Consider the following 20,178-nt stretch of genomic DNA (forward strand, 5'->3'; position numbering starts at 1 on the left):
ACTGTGTCTCACAATCCATGAATCATAAATGACAGCGTACACTGCCATCATCAATCCACCGGCACCTTTTCTAGAATTGTTGCCATAGATTGGATTTTGTTGACCTCCTACCATGAAATTACTTCATTCGTGTTTGCCGGCGGATATGTTTAGACCTAACTGATTCAGAACCTTATTTATTTAAGTTCTAATTCCACCGTCTGTGTTGTTCTGGCAAGTATGTTCTCGTAGCAAGATAATAATTAGAATTGAATAAATTGATTCATTGTTTGTTTGTTTCTGCTTTATTCCAGATTTTAAACCCTTTTAATTTGAACACAAAGATATTTTATTTCCATGAATAACTACTGAGATTTACAAATTCAAGCATTGTACTACCGAAACAGTTTGACTACCAGATTTTAAACAACAGCGCCTCTAGAGCCCCCTAATGGAAGGTGCAAATGTTACAATACAATTATGTCTTTTTTTACCATAAAAGGCATCATATTTCAGGAAACTGACATCATGTTCCGCTCAAGATGACTTTTCTCTGATCCCTGAAACTCACGATTCAGTCGGAATGCCCTGATGCAACATCTCTTGTCATTATACATCACAAGCAGTGACGGGCACGTTACTTTGAAAAAGTACTTCGTTATAGTTACTAGTTACTTTAGTGATTGAGTTACTCCACTATAGAAGTAACTAGTTACCAGTGAAAGTGACAATTGCGTTAATTTTTTTTTTTTTTAGTTTAAAAATGTAGAGTAGAAAAGCAAAGACAACTGGTGGACATACTGTACTTCAAGTATAAAGTAAACAGTTTAACAATGTGGGCTTAACAGTTACATCTTTTTTTCACTGTGTACCCATCTACTATGTTCTACCTCAAACATTTATTAATTCAGTGACTCTGAAATGGATTCAGATCTCAAAATATCATGGTGAAAACGAAAGCCATGAATGGAGACCGAGTTCTGAACCGAAGGTTTGAAATCCTAAAGAAGTAGGTCTGTGGAGTTTCTCTTATGCTCTTTTGCACAAAGTGCTTTAAACTCGCTAGTGTAAATTAATTTGTCCTACAAAGAACGTTTCTTTTATACAAATGGATAGAGCACCCTTCTTGTGTCTGAGCAATTCATTCATTTACTGTAAACAAATTAGTAGTAAGTATAGAGATGGGCGCAGCACAAATTTAATTTTGACGTTCAAACGCCCCCCCGTGGTGGGGCACAGTACTGCTTGCCTCCCCTGCTGACTTTTCTCTGCACTTTCTTGTAAGATTAGCAGGAACAATTCTCTCACACATACATTAAAGACATTACACAGACTGTAGAGTCATGCTGTAGAACAAATATTTCTGTAAGGTTCATATTGGCGATATGCTGAGGAACAGAAACCGGCACGCGTCATGCGACCCAGTTTCTCTCCGCTGCCTCACCCGGGATTTCTGCTCTGTAATCCCGAAATACTCTAATTCAGCGGTTTTTACTCAATCAAATGTGTTATAACGATAGCTAAAGTAATTAGTTAGATTACCCGTTACTGAAAAAAGTAACGCCGTTAGTAACGAGTAGAAAATAAAATAATGACATTTTCAAACCTATATAGCTATTTATAGGCATTTTTGTAACAATAAAGAAAGTAGAACATTAAACCAATTGGGAAAAGATTGGTGGTGACCATTGCAATAAACTCGAAACAAAAATAAATAAATAAAAGAAAGTAAAAGAAAACAAATGACGATTAAAATATACGACATTTTGGTTTTTCAGCAGTTCGTTATAGGAGCCTGACAGTTACAGAGAATTTACACGTCAGCAGTAAACAGTCGCGCCCCTGCACCATGAACTAACCACTTCACTACCTAGTGTGGTGGCCATAGTTGCGTTAAATGACTGTGGGAATTTACCATTTTAATCAGTTGGAGTTATCTGTTTCTTGAGCATGCAGTTTGACTTCATTTGGCATTGGAAAAAGCATTGGAAGTGTATTGTTTAGCATTCAGTCTTGCATCAACTATAACAAGGTAGATCGTTCCTCCAAAAATGTGATGAAAATATTAGTTTAGAGTTTTATTTAGCTTAATATGTTAATAATTTTGATTTGCTACACTCTTCTCGGTGTAGACAATTCGTCTGCAAGCTGAGTTCCATCTCACTTCATGTGCTCAGGTTGCACTCTCACCTGCCTCACAGCATCAAATAACCTTATCAGACAAAGTGTCGAAATCTCTCTCGACTTTTAGCTTAAAGCTAATATTTCCACGTAATCAGATAGCATGGTCTCAATGACGTGTTTCTGGTCTCCTTCGTTAAAACGGCACTAGAAGGTTGGACTGTGGGAGCATATGAATGTCATTATTACTGGCTGATTTAAAAGAATGAAGTCAAATGGCAGCCGAGTTAAATAAAACTCAAAGGAGCTGTGAGTCTGAAACCCTTTTTGTCCACTCACGTTGAATATTACGGTCTTTGGTCAGTGCAGGACGTACAGATGCGTTGAATGAAACTCCGGGTTAGACACGGTAGCTTGGTGCTCACTACTAAATCACTCCACTCATTTCAGTTCAGAAAAATATCCGTACGACGTGCCAGCAGCAATTAAAAAAAGTATTTTCTGAGATACGTATATCTTGTCTGACAGACACTAATGTCTGGAGTATTTCTTCTCGTGATTTTATTCCTACAGTACTTCATAAACACAATAGTTGAAAGTGCTTTATAATTAGCCAGGTCACGTATTTCTGTTTTATTGTGCAAAGCCACATCGTAGTGCATTTATGAACTAAAAAAAACGTCACTTTTAGTTTCCTAAACAGTGGTAAACGCACGTTTATAACACAAACGACCACCGTCACTTTTAGTTTCCTAAACAGGGGTAAACGCACGTTTATAACACAAACGAGAGAGCGAGTTTTACCAAAAGACCCTGAAGGCAACACAGGGAGGGGCGTTTCTACCTCTGCGTCTCCTGTCAGCTCAGCTTCTCCCTCCTCCTCCTCCTCCTCCTCTGGCTCCGAAACCTCGCCGCATCTCCTCCACCACCTGCAGCATTGGAATCGCAGCGATGGAGAAACGGTGCAATTTACTGTAAATTCGCAGAAAGACATCCAAAACAACAGACGTGTCGAGAGACAAGGGGGGGAAATAGAGAGGCGGACATAAGGTAAGCAGGGAGGGAAAGGGGAGGGAGACAGAGAGAGAGAAAAAGAAACAGCAGAAGCTGAAACATATGGTTTGTTTGAGGAGCAGCTGTTTGCTTAAACTTATTCCACCGCCTTGATCAAATAGCTCAAAGAGGCATTTCGCCGCTTTATTTTCTTTTTAACGGCACTCTTTATCCATTCAGATTGTCACTTTTGCTATACCAACACAGCGTTTACCCACTCGTCTCTGTCTCCGTGTTTAGTTTGTGCAAGCCCGGACTGCGGTTGTTGAAGGAGGCGCACACGAATCATCATAAGACCTGGAGCAGCCTCCACAAAAGCAGCTCACAGAGAGGGACAATTGAATTACACAAGTTATTCCCGTAGAAAGAGAAAGAAGAGAAGGAGAAGAATTACGAGCCGTCAGCTTCCACCGGTCTCCGTGCGTCATCACCAGGAGTCTCCTCACCTCCTCCACCTCATCTTCCTCTGCCTTCTCCCGGTAACGAGCCATGTCCGCACAGTCTGTAAACATCCCGGACGACCGGGCGTTTGCCAGCTTCAAAGCCGAGTGTCTGTGCGAGGAGGGCTGGAGCCTGACCTATAACAAGGGCCCCACCACGGTGTGGACCCATGGTCTGGAGGAAGGAAAGTCTGTGCACAAAATTAAGGTGAGTGTGCACGTGACCAACAGGTATGATACAGTGTCCACTGAGAGAAAGTTCCCTTATCACTTCTCCTCATCCAAAGAAAGACAATAGCTGTAACGAAAAAACAAATTAGCTTAGCACAGAGTGACTTAGCATAAAGTGACAAATTGAAACTGAATTTAATTGAAACTATGGCTGTTTACGACATATAGCTCTGCTGTTGAAGGTCATCGTTCTTTCTACCTTTAAATTTGTATGTAAACAGGAAGTAACACCCCCCCGCCCCCCGGACCCCATAAAGAATTCTGTTGTATCCCGTATAGAATACACGCACCAGCTTCGCTTTTCTATAGGTTTTCTTTGGCATTGTACACCTCCAACCAACACACACTTATAGCGTAGCACTTGCTAAGCTATCGTAAGTGTGGCTAAAGTAAGAAAGTAAAGAAAGTAGTGAACTGTCAGCAGTTTTCTCTTTCTGCCGTGCTGCTTTTGCAAACAACTTGGGAAAATAGAATTATAAGAACACTTTCTGTCCAAAACAATGGACAAAGTGTTGTCATCTTATCTAATAATGTATTTTATTTTTGGATGAAGTGTAAAAAAAAAACAAAAAACATGATGTACACATTGGTAAATGTATGATGGAAGTGTCACAGTGAAGTGATACTTCTGGTGTTGCTGTTGTTGAGTAGTTCTGTATTTTAAATGTCGACCACTGTACGGTTGTGGTTTGTTTTTTAACCTAGTCACTCTGCCTGACGGTGAAGATCATTTTGCGTGTTCTATATTGAGATATGTGACCACGGCTGTACGGTTGTTGTTTGTCTTTTAACCTAGTCACTCTGCCTGATGACGGTGAAGATCATTTTGTGTGTTCTATATTGAGATATGTGACCACGGAACCAATTTAGGCTAAAGCCTCCCTGCAAGTCAGAATGAAAACGTTGCATCCTTCGGGCAAGGTGTTTCCTTCTTAAAACATAAACTGAACTTTGACAGGCCAATCAGAAAGGGTTTTACATTTTACATTTAACAGAATACAATCTCGTTTGGTCTTAACGACTGCCATTAGTGGTGTTTCTTGGCCTTTCAGCGCCACAAACCTTTTTTTTTTTCCAGGAACTTAATTGTTGTATACAATGGCTTCCTGTTTTTACGCCACAGTTTGCAGTGATGATAATGCAAATCTGTCATCTGTGGTCTGTGCAACTAAACAAAATAAAGCTCACCTCCAACCCAGAAGAGGGCAGTGCTGTTAGGGGCCTTAACACAAAGACTGTTACGCCGTTGTATCAGGTTATATTTTGGCGACACAACGATTGCAGATATGGAGAATATATGTTAAAGCCGAGGAGCCGTTGCTGGTGAATGTTTGCGTTTTGTGGACTTTAGAAAGATCGTGAGCGTTACCTTTACTTACTTTCCTGGGGCATTAACATTTCAGTTTACCCCCACGAACGGCTATTCGTCATTATGAATGATTATTTATGTGATTTCTGCACAAAAACACAGTAGAGGAAATCCAATAAAATCCTGCAGTAATACATTTCTTCCCCCTCCTCCCAAAAGATATAAAACTGCTGACGCCGCTAACTCACTGCTTTCTGCTGCTTATTCTCATTGTAGTTTAGAAGACACTGACAGTACAGTCAGTACAAAGTGCGGTGTACAACGTCAGCTTACTTTACACATTGCAAAGTAAGCTGACGCTTCACGCCGCTCTCCGCTGTTTTCCATGTGAACACAAATGAACAAATGAAGTCTTGATTAGGGAGCTTGTTCAAGCAATTGGAGCCATTTTTAGCAGATCCTATATTAGATTTCTACTAATTAAAGCTACGTAGTGGTGGATTAGTACATTTGTACCCAACGAGACAGCCTGCCTAAGGAGGATGCCTGGGAAGTTCTCTGGGGACACATCATCCTTGGCCAATGAAACCACTCTATTCTGAAGCCTGGTATCGCGAACATACAGTATTGCCAGATAAGAATGTCTAACATCTGTGAAATTAGACTTCTGCACCGTTTGCCCTCGCATTTATTCTCCAGAGGAAATAAAGTCTGAGTTTTTGTAATTAGAACTCTAACCCTGTGAAACCTAAGCAGTCAGGAAAATCTAATCAGCTCATGAATACACAGAAAACTCCATTTCATTTATGAAATATTTACTGCAGTGGTTACATGACTTTATGGTTTTGTTAACTCAATAATATTAACTTTAGATTTTTTTTTTTTTTTTTTTAATGTAGCCTTTGTCACAAAATTTCCAGTCGGGCATTAGATTAGCAGTTGGGAAGAACAAAAGACGTAGTTCCTGCTCTCAGTAGGTAAAATGCCACGGAGTTGTTTTGAGCGCGTGACGAGTCAACGTTGCTGTTTGTTCAAATATTTGACTTGGGAGCAGATGTTAAGGCGTCCTGGAGAACATCGATGTCACTTGAGAGACATGGGAAAACTCACGCGTGACGTTTAATGCAATACATGTGACTGCAGTCCTTTTTAATATTAGTTTCGTGGAACCAGAAGACAAACAACTTTAGAGCTCTGCGAACACAGAATTGGTGCCCAAATCCATTTATGTACATCCTGCACTAAAAGGTGTTTGAATTTGTGCAAACCTTCATACACGGAGTGACATTTAAATTATGAATGTACCGAAAGTTCCCTTTTTGTGATGTTGAAACGAATGAAAGAAAAAAAAGAAAAAAAAGAAAAACAGCCTTTATTCATACTAAACCTTTATGAACAGATATACGTCTTCACTAAACATCGCATAGATATGAGAAGCAGAAAGTTTATTTTCAAATAATTCCCTTTCTGTCTCATTACACTGCACATACATTTACAGTTTGCTCTGACGCAGTGTTAAATTGGAGTCTCCTTTCAGCCCCCAGCTATTGGCTGCAACCCAGCGGGACAGTTTAGTCTTTAACTGCCTGCAGACCCGTTCTGGTGTCAGTTTCACTCCGGGCAGATTTGGGCTTTACTGTTGACTTGTCTTGTCTTTCCAGCCATTATAGTGCCTTGCTGATCAGACCAGTGTTGATCTAAACAACTGATTTGTATGGCTTACCCTGAGAAACATTACCATCCAAATAATATAATAGAAAAAGAGCACACAGAACACAGCCCGAGGAATGACACCAGAGGAGAGTGAGGCTAGTTGACAAAAAATGAGCTTAACCTGTAACCTGCACTGGCACACCTTTCCTATTTATATGCAATGGGGGAAGGTAAGAGTGGGGGGTTTGAAAAAGCCCTTGATACAATAACCCCGGGCAGTCGGGAAGACACACACACACACAAATGCACATGAATGCACTACTTTGTTCAACAAAGTAAACACCTGGTGGCTGTAGCTCAGTTCTAGATCCGGATACACCAATGGGACAACACACACACACAAGCGCACACACAGCCAGTGTCAGGGTGGGGCTGCCATTTCATTTTGTCCTCGTGTGGAGCAGTTATGTCACGATCTTGCCTAATTAACTTATTTAAACAATATTTTGTTTTTTGTTTTTTGTTTTTTGGCTTAAGGGCATATTTTCTGCTTCTATTCCCTCACATGTTTAAAAGTTAACCCACGGTTAGATCTTTGTGACTTTTGTACCTCGTAATATCCTCAAAATATCATTACAAGTGCAAAGCAGCACAACATGGTTCCATACATATGGATGAGCATCTTTGATTTGATTTGTTGTTAGCATTTTTAAATCCAAGAACTGGGTACTGGATAATACAAGTTTTACGTTTGCCTCCTAATTGGTGTCTACTACTTACTTTCGACCGAAGTACTTTCTACTCAAAACTGCTGTTCTTGGTTCTTGCCTGAACATTTCCGCTGCATTACATCAAGCCGGTGCTACTCCGGTGCTAAGATGTTGCTGAATTAAGGAGTCTCACGAGTTCTCGAGTTTGACCAGACACAGAGTGACTACTGGTAGTAATGCTGAGGTAAATAAATTACATCGGTGTCTCTGAAGAAACTGGTTCATGTTTCGCATTACCTGTAATGATATTTTGAGCGTGATGAGAGGCTTAAGAGTTGCCTTCGGCCATTTTACTGTAGTGCCCTTTGCAAATAATCGGGCTAATAAACTTCAGGCTACCACCTACAGTTTGTGGCCTCGGCCAAAAGCCAGCTGTGATCCAATCACTTTTGAAAAACCATTTGAACTAGAAATGGGTAAGTACCGATACTAGGCATTGGTATCAGGTCGATACTGGCTTTTTTTTTTTTTTTCAAAGTATCGTTACCCGTTAAAGGCCACCGATGCTAGCCATCGATAGTCGAGGCAGTGCTCCTCGCTGAAGATGGCGCTACACGGCTGCATTAGGACATAACGGCGAATCTCTGTGTGCGTCATTCATTCATTCATTCATTCATTCATTCAACAAGAGTTAACAAGATATCCAGGAATTTTTGATCCTTAGTGGCAATTAAACCACATTAAACGCCAGCGATAGGTGTGGACTGAGTGGCAGCTCTACAACCGCAATTCATTTCAGTGTAATTGTTTAGTGTAAATATTAACTTAAACATCGTAAAATCAAAGCAAAATACAACTAAATACTAAAGCGTATTGCGTACTGCCAGTGCAATAATGTTATCCTGTTTGTTGTGTAAAAAAAAAAAAAAAAAAACTGCCCACAAAATCCTGTGCCACAGTGATAACATTTAAACAGGCAGTTTCGGAGGTAACAGCAGAAATGTGTTTCTTTTATCAGCATAACCAGTCGGTGTTCAACACCAAATGTCCCTGAAGGAGGTCAAGCACAAAAGACGTTCACAGCTAGGATGCTACTGTGCAAGAGACTAGTCCAGGCAGGGGCAAAATAAGGGTCAGGGGGCCGGATGTGGCCCGTTCGGGTTTTTAATCCAGCCCGCCAAACTTTTCCAAATTATATAATTTAAATAAATATTAAATGTATTGTAATGTAATGTAATATTTAGAGATGCACCGATCCACATTTTTTCACTTCCGATCCGATCCCGATACCTGGATTTGTATATCGGCCAATACCGATACTTTTCCGATACTATTGCTTTATTATTATTATTATTATTATTATTATTATTATTATTATTATTATTATTATTATTATTATTATTATTATTATTATTATTATTATTATTATTATTATTAAATTCAGGTAATTTCAAAAAGGTTGGATCGGATCGGTCCGAATCGCTATTTACGTTGGGATCGGCCGCCGATACCGATACTGGGTTGGATCGGCCCCATCCCTATATTGTAATATTATCATTATACTACAGGCATTTCCCTGCAATACCCACGTCCCCATTAGATGGCGTGGAAAATGTCGTTGTACCCCTGTTGTGCAATGACAAACGCTGTAAAGACTATGCTATTCCACACGTCTTTTTATGTTAGCTCACACGAACGCTTTGCGTCCAAGTGTTTGCCCACACCTGGACTAGTCTGCAAAGGCTGTGATCCTTATACTGGATTTCACTGGTGCTCGATAGCGGTGTTAGCAATTCCGCGCACTGAGGAGCCCGCCCCATGAGAAACCTTGGGGGAGCTGAGGAAGAGAAGTCGGCGGACCGGAGCCAGTTAGCAGCGTTGTGACAAGAGGAGACAACGCAGACCTGTCCTCACGTCTGTCATTATGGAGAAATGGATGAGTGCGAGCTTTAATAAATATATACACATCGGTACTCGGCGAGCGCTCAAGAGTGAACTTTGAACTCGTTCTGTGTGTGCGTCTGCCGTTTTTTACGTGGCTTAGATGATGCAAGAGAACGTAGGAGAGCGGACGGGCAATCGTCGTTGTCATTAGCGCTCCAATTATCATCAGAATCATTGTCACTGCTGCATTTGTGCATCACAATGCAATCAGACAGCTCATCAGCTGCACCTTCATCATTGCAATTTTGTTCCCGTCAGCGTACGTCCACACACTGCACAATGTACCGACCGACACACGCACAAACACGCACACAAACAGACATGGACATTTGCCTGTTCGGGTGCTGACGCAGAGGGAAAGCCTGGCTGTGAATCACCGTGTGCCCTCTCCCTCTCCACTTTTGTTTTGGTAATTGTTTTTCCACAGTGATGTATCAGCACTTAGGGCCGAAGAAGATGAGTGCTGACAGGTGAGAGGGAGGTAGGAAAGGAAACAAAAGCGGAGGAAGAAGACGTGGAACCAGGGGAGAGGATGATTAGTAGGTAGAAAAAAAAAAAAAATTCCCCCCCCGCAAGTCCATTGTCTTTGCAGCAGCCTCTCAGTGTCTTTCACCTACGTCTCGCTCCGCACACTCCATCGGCTGAGCTCCCTCAATTAGTAACATGTGTCCATGTAGCTGGACATATGTCTTCAGTCTGCGACAAAGCTCCTTTGCTCCTTTGACTTTTCTCTTTAGTCACCTTTACATTTGTTCTTTTTCTGTCCCTCACTGTTCTGCCCAACAGTCGGCCACTGTCTCAGTTGGCCTGCAGAAACAAAACAGCCTGTGTTTCCTGTTCCCTGAACTGTGAATTCGTTGCACACAGACTCACAAATATGAGATCATCCAATTCGAGACCTTATCGGTGCTGATGCTTTGGGACAGTCTCCAACTCCAGCTGGAGAACTTGGCCACGGTTGATGCCGCTTTTCTCTTGATAGCCGTCAGTGATGTCCACCGTGTCCATGTGTTGTTGTTGTTGTTGTTGTTGTTGTTACATGTTGTTATAAAATCAGCCTGGACTGTGTCTTATCAAGGCCTGTCTGCAGAAATCGGTCTTCACTAATCCTAATTAAACAGTAAATACATGTTGTTGTAACGTCACTGACGGAGTTTGTTTTTCCTCTTTTCCTTTTTCTTCTTCTTCTTCGTCTTTTCTTCTTTTTTCATTTTCTTTACCATCAAATTCTTCACCTTTCCTCGTCTTTTTCTTGTTGGATCTTTGTTTCGTTCAAAATGCTCTTCATTTTCATGAGTTTGTCATTTGAGGCGTTTTTCTACTTTCTACTACTGTAATTTCCTGTTGAGCACACCGGAGTATAAGCCGCACCACCTAAATTTAAAAAGAAAAAAAAAAATTGTATATATATATAGGCCGCACTTCTCAATAAGCCGGAGGTGTCCATGTTATAACATGGGATATTTACACAGAAGGATTTTCTTTTCACTTTTAATTTAATAAATCCTTTTTTTCTGAACAGTGCATTTAGCACGGCTGGTTACACGTTAGCTTTTTCCTGCTTCGAACATAGTTGGAATGTACAGGGGAGACATGATCTGGCTCTAGCGTATAAGCTAACATTAGCTCCCGGGGCTAACTCCCTTCACTTTGTGCAGCAAAGATAAACAGAAACAGTGAAGTTGGGGCCACGCTGAGCACAACAGAACATGAACAGTGTTTTAACAGCTCCTGTCCAACCAATCACAGACAGACGTACGCTACTAGTATAACACACAGTAGCCTAGCAAAAAAAGTCATTGATCGCTAGCAGTATGAACTTCGTTAGCCCGTAAAAAATCCATCAATTAGCCGCATCATTGTTTAAGCCGCAGGGTTGAAAGAATGTGAAAAAAGTAGCGGCTTATAGTCTAAAACTTACGGTATTTTTTTCTTGTCCATCTCCTTTCTTCATGTTTTTCTCTTCATAATTGTTTTTTTTTTAGTTTTCTTTCTTTCTTTCTCTCTTTCTTCGCTCTACATCCATTTATGTCTTTCTCTCCACCTTTTCTTATTCGTAGTCATTTCTTCCTTTGTTTCCGACTTCTCTTTTTCTCCTTTTATCTTTTTATTTTTCTTCTCTTTTCCTCACTATTTCTTTTGTTTTCTTTCTTTCTTATTTGAAGAGACATCTCCAGTAGACATCCTCAAACCTCCTTTGTACCAAATCAGAAATGTATACCCGAGGACAACATTTTATTTAGCACTGTGCTAACAGCGATTAAGAGAGGTAACCTTCAGTTTATGTAGCTGTAAAGAAACAGGAGATCGTCTCCTTAAAAAAAAAAAAGCCTCAGGGGCCGTGAAAGAAGATTTACCCAGTGGAAACCTGAATTCTGGTGTAATGATTTGTGAAGGCAGTTAAACCAACAGAGACTGAGGACATTTATCTACCGGCTCATTTGCCATCTTTTATATATATATTTTTTTTTTTTTAACATCTCTCATCGTAGTGTTGCTGATTCTCTTCCTTTCATTTCTTCATCTGAATCATTCGTCTTCGCCTTCCTCCTGTTGAAATTATACAGTCTGTTGTTATTATTAAATCCCCCCCCGACCCCCCTGACAATTGTCACTGTAGTAACGCACACTCTTGGGGAGCTGCAGACTTCTTTCCTCAACATGTGTGCGCATGTAGGCCATGACACACAGTACAGTGCATGTTTAGTTGTATAAGCAACTGATTCCTGAGTATGTTTTTTTTGGTGTCCATTTTCAAAGGTTAGTGATACAATCTGCAAATATTTTGGTGTTCTGTGATTGTGGACTAAGAGTGATTAGCAAGAGAGCACTGGCCATGGAGCTGTACACCTCCAACAATGTTCTGAAAATTAGCTTAAAGAGTAAGGTTATCTTCTGGGTAAAGTTTTACTCACAAATTAAAACCTAACCTTAAATAGTCGGTATTCCTCCAGGCCGGGCTATGCTAACACCAACCCTGGGATAACTCAAGTCAATGTGACGCGTCCATGACATGCTTCAACTTGCATCTTCATATACCGTTAGGTTAACCCGATAACGTATCCACCCAGAGTCTTCATGATTAGTTGCGAAGGGAAAGTAAAAAAAATGAGCAGCGAGAGAAAATGAGTACGACGAGTCGATCGTTTCTCTACAATAGTTGGAATTATTTTAGCCATAGGGTCCAACGTGCAGTACATTTTTTTTTTCTTGTCCAATGCCAAATGTTGTGGCTTGTAAAAGTGAAGCCGTTTGAACGACTGTGTCTGTGTCCTGTTTTCAATTCCTCCTTATCTATTAAAGAGCTCAGGTCCAGTAATGGCTCATCTGTGGTCTGCAGCTTCCCCCAACACTTCCTTTTCTCCCCCCCACTCTCTCTCTCTGTCTCACTCTGTCTTGCGCTGTCCTGTTACTCCGAGGAGCTCCAGTGTCCTGCCATGTGACTTCTAATCATGTCCATGTCCTAAGTTCTCCCTCGCCATCGTGTCGTCCACATTTCAAACCGAACTGGTTGCCTTTGCACTGACATCATAAAGAGTCCTCGGGATTATTATGTCCACATAATGCACATGTCAAACTCAAGGCCAGGGGGCCCGAAAGTGGCCCGCCAAGCCGTTTGGTGTGGCCCGCAGGAGCTTTAAAAGCATTTAGTAAATCCATGACGCAGAGGTTCTTAACCTGAGAAATTAAAAGATATCATTTTATCATACAGAAATGAACAATATTAACATGCATTAGTCTGTTATGGAGTAGTTACATCCATACCAGTGGTCCCCAATCTTTTTTGGTTCCACGGACTGGTCAGCCAGTACCACCCGTTACCTTTACCATTGAGGTGCTCTGAGCACGGCACCGTCCCCGCACACTGCTCAGCTGCCTGGGGAGCTGTTAATCCATCGCTGTTGGTGATGGGTTAAAAGCACAGGTCACATTTGTTTGTGTGCAGTGGTGTGATGTGTCACAATGACAAGTGGTAGTAGCGGTCCCCAAGGTGCTGCGCATTGAAGATATCATTAAATCCATCCATCCATTTCCATCCATTTTCATCCGCTTATCCGTTACCGGGTCGCGGGGGGGCAGCAGTCGTTGCCCAAATCACACTGCACCATACCTAAACCTTCCTGCGGGTGGTGAGTCCACTGGAAGGTACCAACCGTCCCTAACCGGGATTCGAACTTGCCCCAATGACAGAGACATTGCCTCTGGGCCAAAGCGCCACTATATCATTAAATCTTTCAAATAAAACATCTTTTATTCTGTTGGTATCAGAGTCTGAATGTCATACTGTATTATTTAAAAAAAAAAAAAAAATTTCCAGATTATCTTATCTTCAAATAAAGAAAGCAAATGGATATGACTGGGTTTCTTTAAATGGAGTAAATTAGTAAAAATTATAAAAAAATTTTTTTTAAAAAGTCCGCAGACCAGGGATTGGAGACCCCTGATCTATACAGTCTTCAATTTACAACCAGGAACGCTATTGCTGATGTAGCTATTGCTCGTAAAAATGAGTTTGACACCCCTGACATAATGGATCAGATGAAGCAGTGGTAGTTTACCTTGCCCTGGTGTAGGGCATCAGAAACAGCAAAAGAGTCTGAAGACCAAAACAATGGCCCCAGCTCTTTACAGTGGGGAACCTATGGGGAGCAGCCCTCATTAAAATTGAATGAATTTTCCTGCAGCGCTTGCATGGAGCGATATTAGACAGTGCATCTATAGTGAGTCTAAAATTTAGCTGCGGTAGAAGTTTTTTTTTTTTTTTTTTTTCTTTTCTTTTGACTGAGCATAATTGTTATTCCCCCGTCCGTGTCCGTCAGTGTCGGATGGTGTGCAAGGATGTGTCAGCGGAGACCATGTACGACGTTCTCCACGACACTGAGTACCGGAAGAAGTGGGACAAGAACGTGATCGAGACGTTCGACATCGGGAGACTCACGGTCAACGCAGACGTCGGATACTACTCATGTATGTTACACGCACGCTCACTCATGGAAATGCGCAATTGCATTCTACATTCCATCATTAAAAATCCTCCAAATCTGTGAAAAGAAATGGAAACATAATTATCTCATACAATAGTTATGGTGGGATTTGATTTGTTGATGTTTGGTAAAGAATTCAATCATTTCGGATGAGTCACGAATAAAACACGTGTGAAATACATCTACAGTACCTGGTGTCAGGTTTGGGTCATATTTAGAAATGACTTTCATTAGGTTACTTTCATTAATCACGATAACATAGACATCATGATTAATAACCTCTGCATTTCTTGACAGGGAAATGTCCGAAACCTGTTCTGAACCGGGATGTCATCACGCTTCGCTCCTGGCTGCCAATAGGAAGGGATTACATTATCATGAACTACTCTGTCAAGCATGCTGTGAGTGGAACACACACACACACATACACACACACATACACACTGTTAACACATGCTCTGCTGAGCCCCCCCTGCTTGGGGACTCGAGTCTCGGCACTCGGCTGTTTCAGAGGCCTACACAAGCACATTGGCTGAGTCAGAGGTGGGGACTCGAGTCTCGTGACTTGGACTCGAGTCAGCCTCGAGGTCATCAATTTGATGACTTCAGACTCGACGTGACAAAACGTAAAGAGACTTGGAACTCGACTTGGACTTTTAACATCAATGACTCGTGACTTCACTCGGACTCGAGCCCTTTGACTCGACAAGACTTGATGCTTTCTCCAAAACCGGCACAACATCCAATCAAATTAGACCCACGTTGTTTTGACGCGATAATATCGAGCCAATCACATTGCGGGCTAACCAATGAGAAAGAGCTGTCGCACAATGCGCGGGTTAGAGAAAATGATACCAAAGATCGTGTTGTTCGGATTTTAAAAACTACGATATGGTCAACAAAAAAAACGAGTGGCAGTGAGTGGAAGGACTCGAAAGGACTCGAAACAGAAACGGCAGGACCTGGGACTTGACTTTGACACTTTTCAGTCTTGGACTTGGATTCGACTCGGACTTTGCCTATTTTGACTTGAGACTTGATTCGGACTTGAGTGCAAAGACTTGAGACTTGCCCAATGACTTGCAAAGCAATGCCTTGGTCCCGCCTCTGGGCTGAGTAGACGTGAACTCATTCTGTTTAGCTAGTTTAGCTAGAGGCCGTTGTGCTTAGGCCGATTGGGACGATAATCAATAAATCCATTGATCGCATGATACACGCTGGGAGAACAAACTGCTTTGAGTTGAGATGCGGAGCCTTCGTCCCAACAGCCAACACTCGCTGAGGCGTTCGGTCGACAAAGTAACTCCAAATGGAACAGTGCAGAGTGGTTTGCGCTCTCGTAACGGGTACGTTGTCACATCGCAATAGCATCACAATCCCCCGACTGCACTGCAAATCCTTAACGAGGGGTGTTCAGGTACCATCGGAAATTTGAGGATTGTAAAAAAAAAAATACTCATGAAAACTCACGGCGCGCACTTGCATTGTTGTGATATGTTATCACTACATTCGCAGTTAATTTGGTCTGAAAAATGCAAGGCTGCGGAATCACTTCGAGTTAAGATGTTGGACAGTTGATGTGAGTTATTTGAATGTCATTTGAATGTCAAATGGCCAGTAAAAAAAAAATTAGAGCTGGGATTCTGATCTAAAATCTGAACAATTATTTTGGCCTTTTTTGAGTTTTTGAGTTTCTTCCCAACTGGAAGAGCAGTGACATTTCAGTGGCAACAACGACGCTGATGGTTGTTTTCACTGTCACTGTCTGAGTCAGATGAACAATGGATAGTTTGGTTAACTCGTTTCCATTTCTAACAGTTGAAGCTAGTGTAATTGTGCTTGTTTGGTTTCCTTTAACAATGACTAAATCATCATCTTCACACTTTGATCTTGATCAGTCGCATCCCTTATTGACATTCTTTTTTGTTTTCTGTCTTTAGTTTTTTGTTGTTTCTTTTTTTTTTCCCCCTCTGGTTAAAGTTTCCTTCACAAGTGTGACGTTTACAGAAGGATAAGACGTCTCATGTGACAGGCAGTTGGCAGTTGAGATCCGTCTTGCCTTCCGCATTCCTGTTTCACTGAGCGGTTATGAACTCGATAGGCTGTGTCGTGATTAGCCACAGTAAGCTCACCCTGGAGAATCAGACACGGTCTGTTTGAGAGCTCCGTTGGAAGGGCAGAGTTCGTGGCAGAGGCGTCAGTTCACTGACCAATGCCGTGTTTTAAATGGCTTTTGAAAAAAAAAAAAAAAAAATTGTTAAAACAATTGTAATTTTGTCCTATCATCTCTGCTTTTCGAACAAATGCGCCGTCACTTTCACGCTACGCAGACAGTTTTTTCCCTTTTGTAATGCTCTGCAGTCTGAAATCAGCTTCCGTGCCGCATTCATTAACAGTTAGTATTAGTTTCCTGGTAGGGGGTTAGCTAAAGGCTAAGGCAGCATGCTAGAGTAAGTGAGCAGCACTAAAGTGGAATGTAGAAGAACATCTTGTTTTAGACTGGAAAATGTAACATATTATCTTTAACAAGCGCTGCGTTCGGTAACCCTTGGCCTAGGACTTGGAGAATTTGACGATGAAGGAAAGGAGTCTGAATACGTTGAGTAGACAAGAGGTCTAATTTCGTTGTGTGTTTTATACGTCAATTTTATGTACAGTGACGAATGAAGTGAGTGTTCTACAGATGGGACAAATCAACAGGAATGAGAAATTGAAAATTCTAATTTAAATACAAGATGACTTGTCGAAATGGAGCATATTGCGACGGATGGAAACTTTGAATGAATATTTTGAATTTATTATTAATATTATAATATTTTTAAGAGAATACTAACAATCCTCATTCTGCTGTTTTCTCTACACAAGGTAGCGTCCATTCTGGTTCATTCTCTCCTCTCTACTGTAGAAGTAAATTTAATACTGTACTTGGCAATGTTGAAGTAAGCATTAGTTGTTCGATTCAGCAACTGCTCTCAGAGGTTGTTTGTCTAAACCAGGCCCTGTGGACGATGACGTTTGTGTTTGTGTACTACAGAAATATCCACCTAAAAAGGACTTGGTGCGGGCTGTGTCCATTCAGACTGGTTACTTGATCCAGAGCCAAGGACCCAGCAGCTGTATCCTCACCTACATGGCCCACATAGACCCCAGAGGTAACCGAGTGTAATGCAGCGCACACACCAGGACACAACATCTGATGAATGATTCATTCCCGTGCGGCTACGTTAAAATGAGTTGTCATGGAAACCATAAGGAGGACACTCACTTGTCCATACCTTGTCCTTGTCCTCTTCGCTCTCATCCTTTCTCTTTTTGGAGTTATTTTATATTCATTATTCCTATCATCTCTGTCTCTCTGTCTCTCTGTCTCTTTCTCTTTCATTGTATTTATGGCGTTGCCTGTGTACTAAACCCCAATTCATTGCATTGATGGCGTTGCCTGTGTACTAAACCCCAATAGGGCGCTGCGATTGGAAAGATTAATAACGCATAATAAATGATTAATTCTCAAATGTCTAGCAGAGAAATAAAATCATCTGATGGTCACATAAGGAAGTCGGAAATTTCCTCTTGAAATTTCACCATTACGTGTTTTGCAAATCCCTATCCGATTTACCTTCTCAGATACAGTATGTTGAAATACGTCCACACTGCAGACAAGACTTTCAGACAAGCCTGCGTCATCTTGCGTCATCATAACTTCCTGTTTTGGCCGTGCCGTTTTGGTGATAGAAGTTTTTCGGGCAGAAACGCGAAACTGCACTTTTATTTATATGCATCAAGTCAACTACAAATTTTTACAAATTTTACCTGTAGTGCCTAAGTCGACGGGTCGTGGCCAAAACTTTGGGCCGCAAAACCCTTTCAGTTTTATAATATACAGATATACAGAGGAAGAAGACCGTCTTTTTCTCTACGCTAGCTGCAGCAAAAAAGTATAAAAACTAAGAATTTAAGACAAAAGGCTACTTTTTTTTTGCGTAGAATTCAATCCCGACTTCACTAAATGTAATTTTTAATGGACCCTGGGGCCACTTCGTAGTAAAAAAAAAATTGGTCCTCAAGGTCAAGTATTTGGAAATTGTACTATTGTGAAGCGGTTTCTCTATTTGGGGAAATTGTGTTGATTTCCATAAACTCAAAGGGTATTTTAAGGTTTTAGATTGAGTTTGGAGTTAGTACAATTACCGCCAGATTAGAGTAAGGTTATAGTGATAGTGTTATGCAAAATATATGGTGATATTTAAGGTTAGCATGAAGGGATATTGAATACATTCTGACAATTTGAAGTGCTCAGAAAATGCAAAAATCAGTTCATGTAAGTTTGATGCTAGTTGGATCTTAATAATCTCTCTCTCCTCTTTCTTGTTTTTTTTTTTTTCCTGCTCACTGTCTCTTCTTACAGGTTCATTACCCAAGTGGGTTGTTAACAGGTCTACACACTACTTTGCTCCGGGGGTAAGTGGTTTGCAGATACACATACACACAATCCTGGCCTTGATGTAAATCCCGCAGCAGAGTGTTAGGGGTGTTGAACCTATAAAACAAAATGAACTTAGGGTAAATATTTTTTTTTTTTTTTTTTTTTCCCAGGCAATGTCGAAGATCAACAAGGCCTGTTTGAAGTATTCGGAGTGGAAGCAGAGACACAACCCCAACTTTAAGCCGTGGCTCTATCCCGAGCAGACTACACTACCCAGCATCCCCCTCTCTGAGCTGAGCATCCAGCGCGCAGAGAGCCTGGAGAATATTGACGAGAGCTCTCTGGCTGAGACTCAGGAAAGAGATGACAGCGACTAAAACACAGACACACACAAACACAAACACAAACACACACAGATGTTGACCTACATTCTGTACTCTACATTCATTGTCAAAACACAATGTTCTCACACTGACAGCTTGTTTCTTAATGATTATATACATATGGATGGATGTATGGAACACCTACATACCGAAGACATGCATCTGAAGTTTTTACAGTTTTTACATATCGGTAAACTGATGTTCCTCAAGACCAACAGTGGTTAGTAACGCGATTATTATCACCATTTTCTAACCTGGACCTATGCAGAGTACTACACAAAGATTAAGATTTATTAAGGAGCATTTGGTTCCCAACGAATACATTCCTATAAAACACAGTGGTGCAAAAAAAAAGATGTTATTATATACATGTGAATATATTTATGTATGTATATTTATGTACATATTAGGGCTGTCAGTTGATTAATATTTTTGAATCAGGATTTTTAATGCCATTGCTGGAACAGAAAGGAAACTAACAGCAGGTAGATGTATACGTCTCAAACCTGTTTTTATTTGTAACTAATCCAAATGATGGAATTATTCATATGGAAAAAGGTCAAGATAATAATGGCCTCCGGTGGATGAGTTGGTACTTTAAGCATCCGCACTGCGTTTAAACAATGACCTTTTTTAATTATCTATTAGATTAACGTTTACAGCGCGTGTCATTTTTTTTTTCCCCATGCTTTTACAGTTTTAGTTTTTGAATTATCTATTAGTTTAACGTTTACAGCGCGTGTAATTTTTTTCCCCATGCTTTTACAGTTTTAATCAGATTAATGTTCACAAATTAATTAACGCAATTTCTCATTAATATTGACAGCCCTCGTGTATATGCATATAAATATGCACCTACATATAGCTTCCTATATGTATGTGTATACACTGTATATGTGTATAAATATATACATATATATATATACTGTATGCATACAGGTATATAT

The 20,178-nt window shown here is 40.8% G+C and overlaps 1 protein-coding gene across 1 annotated transcript; it reads left to right on the plus strand.

Moving 5' to 3' along the window:
* Positions 1–2,986: 2,986 nt before the first annotated feature.
* Positions 2,987–19,585, plus strand: stard10 (StAR related lipid transfer domain containing 10). The gene is made up of 7 exons (XM_008309819.3): positions 2,987–3,150; positions 3,394–3,801; positions 14,261–14,408; positions 14,723–14,826; positions 17,460–17,577; positions 18,831–18,883; positions 19,019–19,585. The coding sequence occupies exons 2-7, from the start codon at positions 3,643–3,645 to the stop codon at positions 19,223–19,225; spliced, it is 789 nt and encodes a 262-aa protein (XP_008308041.1). The 5' UTR covers positions 2,987–3,150; positions 3,394–3,642; the 3' UTR covers positions 19,226–19,585.
* The last annotated feature ends 593 nt before the right edge of the window (positions 19,586–20,178 follow it).

Source organism: Cynoglossus semilaevis, chromosome 4 (assembly GCF_000523025.1).
Source record: "Cynoglossus semilaevis isolate Cse_v1.0 chromosome 4, Cse_v1.0, whole genome shotgun sequence".
Lineage (NCBI taxonomy): Eukaryota > Metazoa > Chordata > Actinopteri > Pleuronectiformes > Cynoglossidae > Cynoglossus > Cynoglossus semilaevis.